The sequence below is a fragment of the Lagopus muta genome, chromosome 1 (assembly GCF_023343835.1).
Source record: "Lagopus muta isolate bLagMut1 chromosome 1, bLagMut1 primary, whole genome shotgun sequence".
NCBI classification, from domain to species: Eukaryota; Metazoa; Chordata; class Aves; order Galliformes; family Phasianidae; genus Lagopus; species Lagopus muta.
This window is the reverse complement of record NC_064433.1, coordinates 194,336,001-194,352,788: the sequence shown is the minus strand read 5'-3', so window position 1 is coordinate 194,352,788 and position 16,788 is coordinate 194,336,001. Positions and strand designations below refer to the sequence as shown.

At 55.2% G+C, this 16,788-nt stretch overlaps 2 protein-coding genes and 1 pseudogene across 2 annotated transcripts; all 3 read left to right on the top strand.

The window, feature by feature from the left end:
* The first annotated feature begins 270 nt into the window (after positions 1 to 270).
* LOC125695799 (olfactory receptor 52B2-like) lies at positions 271 to 2,756 on the top strand. Its single transcript, XM_048950741.1, has 2 exons — positions 271 to 1,191; positions 2,540 to 2,756. Exons 1-2 carry the CDS (start codon positions 307 to 309, stop codon positions 2,579 to 2,581), a joined length of 927 nt encoding a protein of 308 aa, XP_048806698.1. The 5' UTR covers positions 271 to 306; the 3' UTR covers positions 2,582 to 2,756.
* Positions 2,757 to 8,065: 5,309 nt separating this feature from the next.
* Positions 8,066 to 9,670, top strand: LOC125703263 (ubiquilin-1-like). The gene has a single exon (XM_048967538.1). It carries the CDS (start codon positions 8,066 to 8,068, stop codon positions 9,668 to 9,670), a length of 1,605 nt encoding a protein of 534 aa, XP_048823495.1.
* A 2,190-nt stretch (positions 9,671 to 11,860) lies between these two features.
* On the top strand, positions 11,861 to 15,503 carry LOC125695951 (olfactory receptor 52E4-like; annotated as a pseudogene).
* The last annotated feature ends 1,285 nt before the right edge of the window (positions 15,504 to 16,788 follow it).

The window sequence follows — 16,788 nt, the reverse complement described above, 5'->3', positions numbered from 1 at the left end:
GTGCCTTCTTGTGACAGTATGTAAGAGAGAGAACAGGAGCCAACCTGTTGCACAGCTCATGTGGAGGGATGAAGATGTTTCTCATTCAGACACAGTTCATGGGGGTTGATAGGCAAAGGTGAGTAGATTCCTCTGTGCAGCAAAATGCACCCAGTGAGGCCCTCAGCCTCAGAACGGCTCTGTTTGGAGACCAGCTGCACACAGCAACATTGATGTGTCGATGGCGGGGGTTAACACACAGCATTATTTATCCTCACTCTTTCCCTTACTGAGCAGAACTGGGCTGACGCCGGGAGCAGCAGCACCATGCATGAGCTCAACGAAAGCAGCTTCGACCCCATCACCTTCGTCCTGACCGGCATCCCGGGCATGGAGGAGTCCCACATCTGGATCTCCGTCCCTTTCTGCCTGATGTACATCACTGCACTGTTCAGCAACTCCGTCCTGCTCTTCGTCATCGCCACGGAGCGCAGCCTCCACGAGCCCATGTACCTCTTCCTCGCCATGCTGGCTGTGTCCGACCTGATGCTTTCGACCACGACGGTGCCCAAAATGCTGGCGATCTTCTGGTTCAGCGCCCGAGAAATTTCCTTCGACGCCTGCATCACTCAGATGTTCTTCACCCACTTCAGCTTCATCGTGGAGTCGTCCGTCCTGCTGGCCATGGCCTTCGACCGCTACGTGGCCGTGTGCGACCCGCTGCGCTACCCGTCAACGCTGACGCCCTCGGTGATCGGGAAGATCGCGCTGAGCGCCGTCCTCCGGGGCCTCTGCATCATGTTCCCTCCCATCTTCCTGCTCAAACGGCTGCCCTACTGCGGGCACAACGTCATGCCCCACACCTACTGCGAGCACATGGGCATCGCCCGCCTGGCCTGCGCTGACATCAGGGCCAATGTGTGGTACGGGCTGACCACGGCGCTGCTGTCCTCCGGGCTGGACGTGGTGCTCATCGCCGTCTCCTACGGGCTCATCCTCAGGACCGTCTTCCAGCTGCCGTCCCCCGAGGCTCGCCTCAAAACCCTGAGCACCTGCGGCTCCCACCTCTGCGTCATCCTCATGTTCTACACGCCCGCCTTCTTCTCCTTCCTCACGCACCGCTTTGGCCACAGCATCCCAGGCCACGTCCACATCCTGTTGGCCAACCTCTACGTCGTGGTCCCACCGATGCTCAACCCCATCGTGTACGGGGTGAGGACGCGGCAGATCCGCGAGCGCGTGGCCCGGCTGCTCTGCCCTGCGGGGCAGTGCCCCCATCCTGGCTGTGGGAGCCGCTGCTGAGGGAAAGGGGACGTGGGATGGGGTCTGGAAGGCAGTGTGAGGTGTGCTTGCATTGGGGTAATGGGTTCGTCCACCAGGCTCTGGAGAAGTTGAAGGGTTTTCAGATATGTGGGCCATCAGCCCCTTCATTGCTACTGATGCTGCCCCTGAGTGCTCCATGCAGCAGAGATGGGACACGTGGGTCAGATGAGGAAATGTCCATTAAACCACAACGTCCAATGCCACACTCAAAACCCCACAACAAACAATCACAGAATCACAGAATGGTTGGGTTGGAAGGGACTTCAAGGATCACGAAGCTCCAACCCCCCACCAATGCAGGGCCACCAACCTCCCTATTTAAAATCAGCCCAGGCTGCCCAGGGCCCCATCCAACCTGGCCTTGAACACCTCCAGGGATGGACGGGGCATCACAGCCTCTCTGGGCAGCTGTTCCAGCACCTCACCACTCTCTGAGCAAAGAACTGGAGGCATACAATGGTCTCAAATCCTCGCATCCCATAGGGACAATTTTTTCTTACAGAATTGTTTCACAGCACAGCAGAGCTCAGTGTAAAGTGCACGTCCTTTGCTCACATGCTGCTCTTTGATCACCCACTAATTTGGTGCCGTACATTCCACTTATCCTCCACCACCAGGAGAGCATTGTCCAACATTTTCTCACTCCTCACTTTGGTCTACAGACCTGTTGTACTAATAGAGCTGTGTTCTGCCTGAAGCTGGTGACAATCTGCCTCGGTGCAACGATGCAGAGTGAGCACCAGATGTATCTGGAGCTTCTCAGTCCCCTGGAAGCATCTCAGCCATGGCTCTGTCTGCTTCCATCGTGGAGGGAAGCACAGCAGTCCTTCCATCTGGAGCTCTGCATAGCATTCCTTAGGTGAGTGGGATTGCTCTGCTGTCTGGTCTTATGGCCATTCTGGCTCAGCGGTTAAGTGCCGAAATTTCCATCGCCCGTGGGATGATGAAGAAGAGTAGGAAGTGCACCAGAGCCTGGAGACCTGCTTTCATCTTTCCTTTGTGTTTTACTGGGTGTGGAGTTGAGATAAAGGCTTGCCTCTCCCCCCTGCATCATTCCTGCTTTCTGATCCGTATTTTCTACCCCCACTTGGAGACAATTTTGTGCCTGTATTGAGCTTGGGGCTTCATGCATCCTGACCAGCGAAACCATCCTCATCTGGGCAGCAACCACAGCCCTGTGAGGGCGGTGATTTGGGGGCTGTGCCTGGAGGCTGACCCTGCACTCCCACTCCCACAGCAGTGCCAGGAGCCGGGATGCTCTGCTCCATGTCAGCCGTGAGACCCACGGAACCGTGCTGTGTGGTGGAGCCAAGGGCACAAGACGGGCAGGATGAGACGGGCAGGGATGCAGCAACACAACCCCGCTCCGTTCCAGGTCTCCCAGTGACACTGCTGCAAGTTCAAGAGAAGAGAGAAAGAGATCCACAGTTTCAGAATTAAAAAGAAAACAAAAAAAAAAACAGTAATAATTCGTGGCACTTTCAGCACATTTCTTTTTTTCTTTGCGGTTTTATTTTTTTGTGTGTGCTTTTGTCAAAGCTGGGAAGCCCGTGAGAGGCGGAGCGGAAATGAAGGTCTGTTCACTCAGGGCTGTTTGCTTAGCAGTGATAACAGAGCTGGTGGAAATGCTGCTCGAACTGCTGTTCCCAAAGCATTTTTGTATCTCTCTTAGCAAAGGGTATTTATGGAGAGCAGCCCACGTGATCTCTGATAGGACGCTGCACTATATCAAAAGCAACAAGGTCGGGAGAGCAATCTGGTGTAGCCAGAGCACGACTGAATACATTCAGCTGCAATGAGATGCTTTGGGGTTTTCAGGGCTGTCACAGCAGCCTGGAGGTTGGGGTGAGAATCTGGATGCTTGTGCCTGCAGGAGGCTTTGCAGGGTCCCCCCAGCCCTGCCCAAAGCACGAGCTGGTTGACAAACCCTTCTGCTGCAGAGGTTTCTCCCAGAAGGTTTCTGAGCAGCTCGAGTGGCAGCTGACCTGCCGTACAGATTCACTACTGCAAGGCAGTTCAGCTCCATGGAGTCCCAGCTCTGTGGTTATTCTTGCTGTCTTCTCTGCTTCCCTTCTGTTGCCTCTCCTTGTTGTTGATCTGCAGGGTGTGCTCACCTCTAAGCATGGCAGCAGTTTGGCCACATGTGGCTGCGCTCAGGGCACGCGAGTTGGAGTCTGTTGCTGGGAATGGCCCCTCTTATCACTGCCCATCCTGGACTTAGGGAGCAGTGGGAGCACACTCAGCAGGAGCTGCACAGGTGAGAAACAAAGCAATAGACCCAGCTTCAAAGTGCTTCCGAGCTGAGTACTGGAAAATGCATAGAGAACAACAATAACAGGGCACTGGAGCAGCTTGCCCAGCGCTGTGGATGCCCCCTGCCTGGAGGCATTCAAGGCCAGGCTGGGTGGGCTGTGAGCAACCTGATGTGGAGGGAGGTGTCCCTGTCTGGAGCAGGGGGTTGGAACTGGGTGATCTTAAGGGTCCCTTCCAACCCAAACCGATCCTGTGATTCTGATTCTGTCAACAGGAGAGTGCTGGACCATAGGTTGGTCTTGGCATCCCAGTGGCCAGAACAGCACCATGCTCAGGTTCTGCTGACCTGAGGACCTCTCCAGTGCGTGGGAGCCTCTGGGGGGAAGGCATCCCTGCAGGCACCACAGTGTCACCCAGCTTGAGCAGCCAGCCCCCCTGGGATGGGTTCTGTGTGCACTGCGTGGGTTCACGGCAGGGATTCTGCTGCTCTTCTGGCTTTCCAAGAACAGCTGAACACGAGGCACAGCCCTCAGCCCTGATGGAGGTGCTGGCTGGGTCAGGGTGCAGATCTCATGGGAAAATGTCCCTGGGTCAATGAATCACCAGCTGTGCAGTTAGTGCCCACAGGGGCATGCATAATGGGCTATTAGCCACTTGGCTGGGAAGATTTATATTCAGAGCGTGGTTAAAATGTTAGCTAAACAGCCTGTATGAGCTCGTCGTGCTCCAGGTGCTGAGTCAGGCTCTGAGCTGGGAGGGGGAAAGCTCTTCAGCTTCAGTGAGTGCTTCACTGGAGGGAGATGGAGAAAGCACAGCAGTCAGGGCGAACAAAGCCCCATGTGTTCGAGTGCCACATTTATATTCCTTCCTACCACTGCCTACAGCAGCGCTTTATTAATTGCTCTTCATCTGCAGGCTGCAGTGGGTAATAAATTACAGTAGCAAAGCTGAGTGATCTCACTGCGTCTCACTGCTTCATCACCGCGTCTTAGTAAATGTTAATTAATGAAAATCCCCAGCGCACTCGTAAGTGGAAAGCTGTACATGGCACATCCTGGTACTCTGTCCTGCCCTGACGTGTTTGAGGTCCCCAAAGGTCCTCGAAGGTTCTCGGAGGTCCTCAAAGGTCCTTGAAGGTCCTTGAAGGTTGCCATGTTGAGGCCGTGGCAGTGGCTGCGGTTCCTCTGACCTCAGCACCCAATGCTTGGTGTGCCCGGGGTTTCTGGAGGAGGAGCAGTCCCATAAACTCGTTACTCTCTTCTAAAATTGGACACGAGACAAAATCAGCAGTGAGTTTTGCAGCACGAACGTCTGCTGGTCTCTACCGAATTCCTCTCCATCGGGGCTCACAGAAAGCCGAAACGGGTCCGGCTGTGAACGGAGCGGCGCCTCTCGGCTCCTCCGCGGCCCCGGCAGCCCCCCGAGCGCCAGCAGGAGGCAGCGATCGCACACACATGGCCGCGGTTGGGGCGGCGATGCCTCGGGCGGTTCACTGAGGACGGCCCGGGGGTTTGCGGGGCTGCAGCCCCCGCCCCAACAGCGAGGCTCAACCTGTTGACCTGGGCCGTGAGATCCGCGTCGCTCCTGGGGGAGCAGAGCTGACGACGCCCCGCGGAGCCCCGGGGGCACCAAGCAGCCGCAGCTGGCCGTGAGCGGGACGGCAGCGCTGGCGCCCGAGCGTCGCGGTCCTTCTGGGCTCCCTGTGGTCGGGTCGAGGTCCCTCAGTTCCGATGGGATTTCTGGTTCCAGAGGCAGGTTCTGAACTCTGACTCCCTTCTGCTGGCTGCTCTGCCAGCAGCATCCCTGGGCAGGAGGTGCGGTGTGCCTGCCTTCTCTGTGGAAGTGGGGAATTTCCGAAGGATTCTTCCAGCCCTGAAGATTTTGCAGTTACATCAGGACCAAAACGTGTCCCAGAAAGGCACCCATAGGACGGCTGTCCCAGGAGCTCAGCTGTACGTTTTGCTCTGGTTCCCACCAGCCGTGGACAGTTGGGTGCCAAAGACTCCTTACTTCAGAGACTCAAACAGCAGAAATGAGGCTGCCAAGTGCAAGTGGAGGGACCTGAATAGAGGAGAGGAACCTGATGGACTGAACTGCCCAGTATTTAGCACTTCTGGATGAAATACAGCTCAGAAGTGTGAGTGTCTGAGACCTGAGCCTTGCTTATTGCGAGCTCAACTCCCCTTTATGCTGTGTTTTACACGCTGGCCTTCTTACCAGTGCACTGATTCACCCAATGCATTCTTTGGCATACCCTCATCTCACTCCCATCTGCATGGAGGAGCTGCCCGTGCTTTATTCTATCATGACTCAGATCATAGAATCATAGAATCATAGAATCATAGAACCACAGAATCCTAGAACCACAGAATGGCTTGGGTTGGAAGGGACCATCAAGCTCCATCCCCTCTGCTGCAGGCAGGGCCACCAACCTCCATATCTAAGACCTCCATATCTTCAAGGCCAGATGGACGGGGCTCTGAGCAACCCAATCCAATGGATGGCAGCTCTGCCCATGGCAGGGAGGTTGGAACCAGATGATTTTTGAGCTTCCTTCCATCCCAAGCCATTCTGCGAGTCTGATGCTGCGATCTTGCCCATTTTCAGATTATCCCTTCTCTAGCCTTTGGGAGCTGTGGTCAGCTGGAAGCCATCAGGTCCAGATGGGCTGCAGGAGCTGCTGGAGGCCACCAGACCTGAGGGCTCTGCAGGCATCGCCAGGCCCAGCAAACCCAGACAACAAAACTGCCCTGTGCCAGTGCTAAAATGGAGGAAGGGGATGATGGGAGAAATTGGACACTGCTCAGTTTGACATTAGCTCCAAATAGCACAATGAAATGGGAATGTGAGACTTGATCAATAACAGTAAAAAGGTAATAATGTAATCAATAGCAATCAGTGCCTATTCCTGGTGCTTAGCTTCCATAGAATCATGTCACTGCATTTTCCTTCCATTTTTGGGTGACTGAGTTTCCTGAGGACTGAACAGAACCGTCATTTTTTATTGTGACAGCAATCTGATAGACACCTCACTGTAACAGACAGACAGACAGACAGACAGACAGACAACCACTACACCTACTTGTGAATAAAGGAGGTGCTGATGGAGCCTGGCTAACTGCAGTCTTGGTGTGAGCTCCCCACGGAGAGCTGTGCTCTGTATCTTGCTGTTCTGCAGCCAGTAGTGCAGAGCCGTGTGTGGATGCCGTCCCCCAGCTGGGGGCTGTGGGAAGCAGCACTGTGCTGGGGGCACTGTGATGGGGGTGATGGTTGGCCCCCCATGGGTGGATGCGAGGGTCCCAGGGTGCGCCAGGAGTTGAAGGTGACAACAAAGAAGCCTTTGGGCTTGGACAACACATAGCTCTGAGAACTGCTGGCCGTGATGGTTGACTCCTCCCTGGGGCTGTGAGCAAACCCAGTATAGAGATGGCGAGGCTTAGGCTGGATATCAGGAAGGAGTTGTTTACAGTAAGGGTGGTGAGATGCTGGCATGGGTTGCCCAGGGGTGGTGGTGTCCCATCTCTGGAGACACCAAGGTCAGGGATGGGGCTCTGATGGCTTCAGTGTGGAATGGGGGAAAATGTCTGATGCTGAGGGCTGTTGTGAAGCCTTGGAGAAGGAAGAATTTGTATGAGTGAAAAAATGAAGCCAGACACACTCCAATTAGAAGAGCCTTATTTTGAATAATGAGAATAATGGAGTGCAGTAAGAGGCTCAATGAGAGCAAGTTTTCCATCAGTTTCCCCAGTCTAGGCCATGTGCCTATGAGAAGGATGGAAGCTATTAGGTGCAGTGTTGTTTTCCCAGTGAAATCTTTGTTCTCCTGCATTGATACCAAGGGCCATTCAGCATCTCCTCCCCCTCCCGAGTGCCACCAGCAGCACTGCTGGGCTCCCACCGAGGATGAGCAGCAGAAAGAAACCACACAGAGGATGGGAAATTTCTTCTAGCAAACTCAGAGCTCAGAAGAACTCTCTAACCAGGGACCTCCTCAAGGCTTGGTCACAGAGCAGCAGGGTTTGGGTAAATTGCCTCCACAACATGAGCAACCTTTGAGGAGGAGCACTGGCTTTTGCAGCTTACTGTGGGAGAGGCTTTCTGCTAATGGTGCTTTTGTTGGGAACGCAGAATTGAACTGAACAGCCTCCACAGGAACTCTGCACAGCCTGGGGCTCGGTTGCTGGGGGCGGCGGAGGTGAGGATGGCCCCTCTGCACCCACCCTGCTCAGTGTGATGTCACAGCACGGGGCCAGCAGTTCTATGAGGGCAGGGACGATGGGGTGGTGAGCGAGCGGAGCAGCTGTGCCACATCTGGCTGGTATGTGCCTTCTGGTGCTGCGGAGAGAGGCGGTCTCTCTCCGTGCCACTGCTCCCTCCCAGCTGTCACCATAGCAGGAGGAACTGCCCTCGTTTTGGCTGCCAGCCGTGGCCCCCTCCCGGCGCTCCCCACCTCCCAGCAGCTCTGCTACTCAACAGATTGAATCACAGCCCTGGTTGCAGAGCCACCATCATGTCAGAGCACAAAGGGGCGGCAGGCGCAGGTCGGCCCGTCGTCACCACGGATCCTGCAGACATCATCAGTGTGGTGGTGAAGACCCCGAAGCAGAAGGAGCACTTTGAGGTTGCTCAGAGCAGCACCATCCAGCAGTTCAAGGAAGACATCGCCGCACGTTTCCAAACTCCCCCTGATCTGCTGGTGCTGATATTTGCTGGGAAGATCCTCAAAGACCGCGACACCCTGAGCCAGCACCGAGTTCACAACGGAGCCAACATCCACCTCATCATCAGATCCCCAACCAAGCAGGACGACCTGGCAGACCAAGGAGCTGCAGCTGCTCTTGTGCAGCCTCCCAGCCACAGCGGTCCCAGTTTGTCCCTGGATTGCGCATCTGATCTGCAGAGCCTGGTCTTGATCCCTCAGAACGTGCCGGGGCTGTTGAATTCCAGCCAGGAAATAGTGGCCCAGACCACAGAAGACCTCTTGTTGAGGATGATCAACATGGAGCTGGACATGAACGCCATCAACAGCAACATGCTCCTGCTGGGCTTCCTCCTGGGGGTGACGGGCACCAACATCCTAGGGTTGGATTCAGCAGATGTGTCGGAGGTGGTGAGCAGCATCCAAAGCCCTGTGGTGTCCATAGACAGCTTGCTGAGAGAGGTGGCACAGAGCTCCTTCGAGCAGAGCGTCCTCTCCAGTCCCAACCTGCTCAGTGATATCATCGCATCCAACCCCCAGATGCAGCATCTGGCTGAGCAAAACCCTGAGATCAGCCACGTGCTCACCAGCTCAGACATCCAGGACATCCTGGAGGCGTGCAGCAGCCCGGCTGCGATGCAGGAGATGATAAGGAACCACGACCTGGCCATGAACAACCTTGAAAGCATCCCCGGGGGGTACAGCATTCTGGAGCAGCTGTACAGAGAAATCGAGGAGCCCATCCTGGATGCGGTGCAGACACAGATGCAGGACGACGTGTTTGCTGGTCTGGACAGTAACCCAGCCCCAGGAGGGGCCAGGCTGCCCGCCCGCACCGAGAACCGCCGGCCGCTGCCCAACCCCTGGGATCCACAGCCCAGCAGAGGCAGCAGCTGTGACTTGGAATGGGACGAGCGCTTGGCCTGCAGCGGTGATGGCCTTATTGAGGTGAACCTGGGGCCTGCAGTGAGTGTGGAGGAGCCCAGCCACAGAGCGGTGCAGAGCATGGTGCAGCAGCTGGCAGAGAACTCGGAGCTCATGCGCGACCTGGAAAGCGCGATAACGAACCCCAGCAGCCCGGTGCAAATGCTGCTTAACGGTGATCACACAGCGAGGGATGGGAACTCCCCAAATGGCAACCAAAGCACAGAGCAGCTGCCGTTGGAAATGGAGAACGCGGGGATCTCTTTGCTGCTGAGGAACCCCCGGGCGCTGCAGGCGCTGCTGCAGGTCCAGCTGGGGCTCAACACCCTCCGTGCAGAGGTGCCAGAGCTCATCTTCGGCCTGGGCGAGGAGCCTGCGGAGCTGGAGGGCACAGACAGCTCATCACAAAGCAGCGGGGTGGAGGATGTGAGCCTGGCGTCAGAGCAGAGCGAGGAAGAAGAGCAGGCAGTGATGGATGAGTGGCAGCCATAGGCATCTCTGTGCCGAGGGCTTCCAGGACTGCATTCTGTGTCTGACACAGGGGGAAAGAGCAGCACAGTGGCTGAGGTGCTGGCCAAAGAACCTCCATTTGATGAGGTGCAGCAGCTGGGTCACCCCAGCGATGAAACGTGTTTGTTGGCCGTGTTTTGGTCCCATCACACATTAAAAGCAGCAAGGCACATACTACATTGTGTGCTGTAGCATTCTTGCACCCATGATAATTAATTCCCCCTTAGCTGCAAGGATTTCCTGCATTCAGAACAAATAGCAATGAGGACTGTTCTGAAATGGGGAAGGCCCTCCCTGAATGTGGTCTCAATTTGCACACGGAATCCAGATGTGTCCACAGGTGAAAACATGACAGCAAAGCCACCAAAGAAGGAAAAAGAAGGCTAGGAACTGAGGTCTGGAGATGCTGTGAAGGGGCTTGGCTCCCATTTGGACTCCAAGACTGCAGGAGCTCATCTGGCATTTGGACATTTTTATCCCCAGTGCAGTCACAGTTGGGTTTAACCACCCGTTGTTGCACAGGTTTCTGTAATTTCCCCTTTGCTGTGGGTGAGGCCGTGGATGGAGTAATGCCACAGTGCTTTTCACAGCCTTTGTAACACAAACCATGATAAATGATGGAACGTTTATGGCTTCATGGTTCAGTGACGCAGACCTGAACCCGTGGCCTCAGGCAGAGGAGCAGCCATTGCTGTGCCCTCCCACATCTGCTTCCCTTCTCCCAGCCGCAGGGATCAGCTCAGACCCTCCCTGTGCCCTCTCCCAACTTTGCCCATTCCCATCACATCCCCCCCTCCTGCTCCTGCCCTTTCCTTCTGGCACAAATGCTCTGAGCCTCCTTCCTCCCACTCTGGGTTTCCCACTCCTTTCTTCTGCAAATGTTTTCTCTCCCGGCATCCTCCTCTCACAGCACATCCCACGGGAGGTTTCTATCCATTTCTCCCACCTCCTCTTCCTCTCTGTGGTTCTGAAGCCCTTTGAATGGACAAATTCACCCTTCCTCTGTTTTGTCCCTCCTCACAGTTTTGCGTGTCTGCTTCCTCTCTTTCCGGAGGCATCAGGAGGGTTGGTGCAGGGTGATGTGCTGGGTGCCTGTCAGGCTGAGGCTGGACGCATGTCTCTTGGCAGCAGACCCCATTCCCCACGTCAGCAGCTGTGATAAGGCCAGCTCCCCTCAGCAGCATCCCTGGCAGGAACTGGTGAGCTGTCCTCCACCTACTGTTGGCTTTGGGCCTTCCCTCTCAACACCAGCCTCAGACACAGGGATGTGATCCATCAACCATTTGAGTTGGAAGGGACCTCGAAAGGTCATCTGGTCTTACTCCCCTGCAATGTGCAGGGACACCCACACCCATTTAGGACAAGGGGGAATGGTCTAAAACTGAGACAGAGGAGGTTTAGGTTGGATGTGAGGAGGAAGTTTTTGAGCCAGAGGGTGGTGAGGCAGTGGCACAGGTTGCCCAAGGAGGCTGTGGATGCCCCATCCATCCCTGCAGGCATTCAAGGCCAGGCTGGATGTGGCTCTGGGCAGCCTGGGCTGCTGGTTGGCGACCTGCACACAGCAGGGCTTGGAGCTGGATGAGCGCTGTGCTCCTTTGCAGCCCAGGCCATCCTAGGATTCTATAATCTGCTCAGAGCTCTGTCCCTTCACTTTGGTGTCTCCAGGGATGGGGCACCACCTCTGGTCCTGGGAGTGTGATGATGTGCAGAAAGCAGCCATGGGGAGGGGGGGGGGGAGGGGAGTCACTGAGGGCAGCAGCATCCCACCCCCTTTCAAGGACAGCTTTGCAGCTCTCCCCCCTCCTCCCGGCAGCCTGGTCCCACCAGGACTCTCTCTCATGACCTTCTCCACATTGCTTTATTGTGATAATCACCGGGAACATCGTGCGTCCACGCAAACAGCAGACTGCTAAACAAGCATTAAGTCCTCTACAAAAGCATCTGTGCCCGCTCTGTACTTCTGGTTTCCTGCTCGGCCCTTCGGATGAGCTGAAGCAGCCCCTCCCGTGGGATCCCGGCGGCACCGGGGGGCCCTGCGGACGGGCGGTGAGCACGGTGCGGGTATAAGAGCTGCACCGCAGCCCGGCCCGGATCGGATCCCCGGGTTCGCAGGGACGCGGAGGTGCCGTATCCCATGCGAAACGCCCTCCTTCCCTCTCCGCTTTTATCTGGAAGCTGCGTTCCGGGCGGCGGGAACTGAGAGATACGGGTGCGGGGGACGCGCGCAGAGCATCCCCGACCCCGCGCATCCCTTCGGTACTGGGAAACGCTTCCTTCGGTTCCACTGTCGAGACAGAAAGGCAGCAGCGAACCCTTCCGGCCCCGCGCTGCGTCCTCCCAGATCTCCGTGTCCGGACGGGGAGCTCCGCCGTGCCGCTGCTCCTCTCGTCGCTCCACGCGCGGTGCGGGGAGAATCAAAATAATGAAAGTGCGAGAACCCGGAGGTGAGGGCAGTGGGGAAAAAAAGGGAAGAAGTAATGGGAAACGAGAATAAGTCACCATCTGCTGAGTGATGCAGTCCCTGAGCAGATGCAGCCCCCCGGCGCTCCCCACTTTTGTTGCTCAGCACGCTGCCATGGCACGGGGCACTTTGGGGTCCCGGCTCTGCCCTCTCCCCGTGCCCCACAGCCCCTCGCTGGCAGAGCAGCGTGAGAGCCGACACATCTTTGGCTCTGTGCAGCACCAACTGAAATGTCGGTGTGTGATTATCCGGGTTTGTCTCATTTATCTGCGTTTGTCTCCGGCAGCCAAAGGGCAGCATTGGAAAAGGAAATGAAAGCCAACTCCATCCCGGCTGAACCCGGGACAGCGTCCTCAGCACGGCTGCTGGGGCCGCGCGTTGCCTGCAGCTCTGACACAGATTTTAGGAGTAAAAAGTTCCAGAGGACAGCAGAAAACGGCTTCCTTAAAGCTGTGCCTGTGTCCGTGAGGTGCAGGGCAGCGACTGGAGCACGAGGGGCTGCACTGCGATGCCCCCCCGAGGCGCAGTACTGAGCAGGAGCAGCTCTGCTTCGGGTGTAACAGCACCGTGTATCTGCTGTTACAATCAACAGCATTTTAGCTCTGTTAATATCATAGAATCACAGAATGATGGAACGGCCTGGGCTGCAGAGGAGCACAGCGCTCATCCAGCTCCAAGCCCTGCTGTGTGCAGGTCGCCAACCAGCAGCCCAGGCTGCCCAGAGCCACATCCAGCCTGGCCTTGAATGCCTGCAGGGATGGGGCATCCACAGCCTCCTTGGTGCCTCCACTGTGCCAGTGCCTCACGTCTCTTTTTACTTCATGCAATATTTATATGGAATTGTTCATTTGCATTATTAGATGCTAATTCATTTACATTATTAGACGATTACTACCTTCAGTGTTTCTGTAAAACCACCCACTGATGTTTTGTTCTTACACAGCAGCTCCTTGGGTTTCCCTTTAGACCTGAAGCTGTCTCCCTGAGGAATCGCCTCCAGTACAAAAAATGCAGTTGCTTTCTCATATGCAGAGCCAATATTTTAGAGCACAGCAACCCCGCAGGTTTGTTTTTAAGCACCACGCTTCCTCATCTCAGCTGCATTAGGACCAATTCCAATGTTGAGTTTGGGTATTTCAGAGCTGACTGCTGTTGCAGAAGCTGCTGGAAAAGAGTAATGCAGCCATAATTTGTGACTCTGGGTCTGACTCTGCCTCCTCTGAACCTGAGCAGGGCAGCGCTGCTCTTCCCCTGCCCCAAAGGTCTTCCCAGTTCCTCCTTACATTTTAATTCCACTCTGCCCATGAGGTGCAAAGCAAACCAAACTGGGAGCTCTTCAGCCCCAACGGCCAAAAGGAAAGAGAAAGAGAGATCTGGAGATGAGGATGAAGAACGGGCAGCTGCTTCAGGCCAAGAGCTGATGGTGCCTCACGTGAACCCAGGAAACCTCGTGTGAGCCCGGAAATTGGAAATTCCACTTGTGCCCTCTGCAGGTGCTGATGTCTGAGAGCATCTGTGCAGCCCTGCTGCCACCTGGGCTTCCTCTCCTGTTGTTGTCTGAGCTCTTCCCTCTGCTCCAGGCAGGCAGTACATCAGTGTCAGCTATTTGTGCAGTGTGGGTTGGTTCCATTTCCATTCACTCTGGTCTACATGGAAGTACTTGGTGGAAAAAATGCATTATATCATGTTAAAAAAGGGAGAATTTGGACGCTGCCATTGGCACATAGTAGGAGCAGGAACATAACAGTGCCTGCTGCAATGCACTGCAGCCCAGGGGACTTCTGAACCGGGGATGGTGCCCATGGCTGTTCACAGCTCAGAGATCAGGTTGAACGGGGCTGTGCTTTGTTGGACAAATGACCGAGAGAGGTGGTGGAGCTGCTGTCCCTGGAGGTGCTTAAGAACCATGGAGATGTGGCACTGAGGGAGATGCTTAGCGGGCCTGCAGGGATGGGCTGGGGCTGGGCGATCATCCTAGATCATCTCAGTGGTCTTTTCCAGTCTTAATGATTCTAAGATTCTATGACCTTCAGAGGTTCCTTCCAGCACAAACCATTCTATGAAATGCCATTCTGCAGTGCTTTCTGTCGTTGCTATGGGGTGCACCTCATGCCACCATCCAACCTTACCAGCTCGATCCCAGCAACCTTTGTGCTGGTTGGCATCCCGGGCACGGAGAAGCTGCACGTGTGGCTGCCCATCCCCTTCTGCTGCGTGCACCTGGCTGCCCTGCTGGGGAACAGCAGTCAAGAGGGCAGAGTAGAACCTCCATCAGCCCACAGAATTACAGAATCACAAGGTTGGAAATGACCTGCAAGATCATCTAGTCCAACCACCCTCCCATTCCTATTAGTTACAACAACAACAACAAGCTACATAAACCACATACCTCCTCCTGTGCACGCTGGCTGCTGCCGACCTGATGCTGTCCACCACCACTGTGCCCAAGATGCCAGCCCTCTTCTGGCTCTGCCAGCATCCTCCACGGCCTTGCTGAGCCCTTTGCAGCCATCCTGCTGGACGCTGCCCTCATTGCTGCCTCCTGTGTCCTGATTCTGACAGCATTCAGACCCCCATCCAGGACAGCCCGCTCCACGACTTTTAACACCTGCGTCTCCTTTGTCTGTGTTACATTCCTTTTCTATGTTCCTGCCTTTTTCACGCACCGCTTTGGGGTAGAAATCCCACGCCACGTCCACATCCTGCTGTCCAACCTCTATGTGCTCTTCTCCCCTTGCTGAACCCCATTGTGCACGGCGTGCGGACGCGGCAGAGAAGAGAGAAGGTGGTGAAGATGCTCCTCTGCCCCACCATGCATCCACTGTAGGAATGAGAGCCACGTGTAAGGAACGCCTCGGTGGGAGCCCAGATCTCCCATAGAACCACTTCAGGCACTGTGAGGAAATCTGCAGCCCCACACACACAGGGCACCCCACGTCCCCACCCCGAATTCCCTGGCGGTCTGTTGAAGATGTCCCTGAAGATGTCCCCCATCTGAAGATGCCAAGAAAAGGGCAGACGTGGCACTGAGGGGTCAGTGGGCATGGCGGGATGGGCTGGGGCTGGGTTTGGAGATCTTGGAGGTCTTCTTCAACCTCAACAATGCTGTAATTCTACGTAACCAGAAGCCAAATGCCAGCCCTCTGCTTGGCTGCAGAAAGAGGGGGCCCATGGAAGGGAGGACCCCCCAGCAGAGCCACCTACGGGACCCCCAGTGAGGATTCCACTGTGGTGTGATGGAGATCTTGGCATCTGTGCGGAGTCAGGGGACAAGGAGTGTAATAAACCTTCTCTAATCACAGATACATAATGGAGCACGCTGCAGGAATTGCTTCTTTATTAAAAAATCACTGAACTGGAAAAGTCTCTAGAAAGAATAACAGAAATAAAAGCAAGTGTTGCAGATTAGCATGCCTGGAGTCTCTTTATTCCTTAACTACACAACATCTGTCTGCGCTTTAAGTGAACAGCTGGGTGAAAAAGAGAGTTCCAAAAGGAGCTGGGTTGGCGGTTGGACTTGATGATCTCAGTGGCCTTTTCATAGAGTCACAGAACGACAGAATGGCCTGGGTTGCACAGGAGCACAATGCTCATCCAGTTCCAACCCCTTGCTGTGTGCAGGGTCACCAACCAGCAGCCCAGGCTGCCCAGAGCCTGGAATGCATTGGGAAAAGCAGTTTCAAGTCATTTGGAGGAACGATGTACATCCCTGTGTGCCTGAGGCCCTCCATTTCAGGAGCTGACAGCAGTGCAGTCACACACTACTGACAGCTCTGGCCCCTGAGAAGCGGGGACTGACTGAGCACCGAGTCAAACTGGTACCAGGTCCTAAGGAAATGCTGGCTCAGAGTGGCTGCCTTCCTGGAGTGCAAAGCCAAGGGCTTCAGAAGCACTTGGGCACTCTTTGCAAGAGCAGCTGCAGGGAGCAGAGCAGGATGCTCCCAGAGCAGAACGGCAGCAGTGGGCAGAGGCTGGGGGACGTCCGGAGCAGCCCAGTGCAGCCCCGAAGCATTTCCTGACAGCAGCTGTAGGGCTGATGGCATTCACTGTCAGCTCTTTGCCATCAAATTACCCGTTCCCTTTGTTCCTGCAGTAATATCCAAAATCACCCAAAATGATATGATGCCATTCTAAGCTTCTGCAGCGGCATGGTCAGAGTGCAAACAGCCCCCGAGAGCCCATCTCAGTGCAGCAGCTGCTTTGCCTGAAGCTTGAGCTTCTGTAATGAATGCTGCCCCTGACGGCTGTTGTAGCACCTCGTATCTTTTACTTGTGCAGATCCTGGCGCTCCTGGCTGTTTGTGCATCCCAAATTTCAACAAATAATTCAGAAAGAAACTGCCTGCGTTCTGAAATGGATCACATCTCACTCCTTCCAGAAGTGCTGTGAGGATGAACCCAGTGCAGGCACAGAGCTCCAAGGAGAGCAGAGCTGGCAGCACACGGAGCTCCCACAGCTCATAATGCAGCGACAGTGCCTTTCCTTTGGCCAGAAACCACCCGTCACAGAACAGTGCTGAGATAAAAAACTGATCTCAATTCAGCCTTGGTTCCCAGTATTCAATTTACATCAGGTCAAAGCACTAATTTGGGTTCAGTTTATCTCCCTAAATCTGCATCTCTCTCATCCCTGTGCAAAG

What these genes read in the sequence shown, in the direction of transcription:
- LOC125695799 (XM_048950741.1), top strand. Translation starts at nt 307, where the DNA reads ATGCATGAGCTCAACGAAAGCAGCTTCGACCCCATCACCTTCGTCCTG. An exon ending in TCAACCCCATCGTGTACGGG is followed by an intron (nt 1,192 to 2,539) that starts GTGAGGACGCGG and finishes CCACTCCCACAG; the next exon opens with CAGTGCCAGGAGCCGGGATG.
- LOC125703263 (XM_048967538.1), top strand. Translation starts at nt 8,066, where the DNA reads ATGTCAGAGCACAAAGGGGCGGCAGGCGCAGGTCGGCCCGTCGTCACC.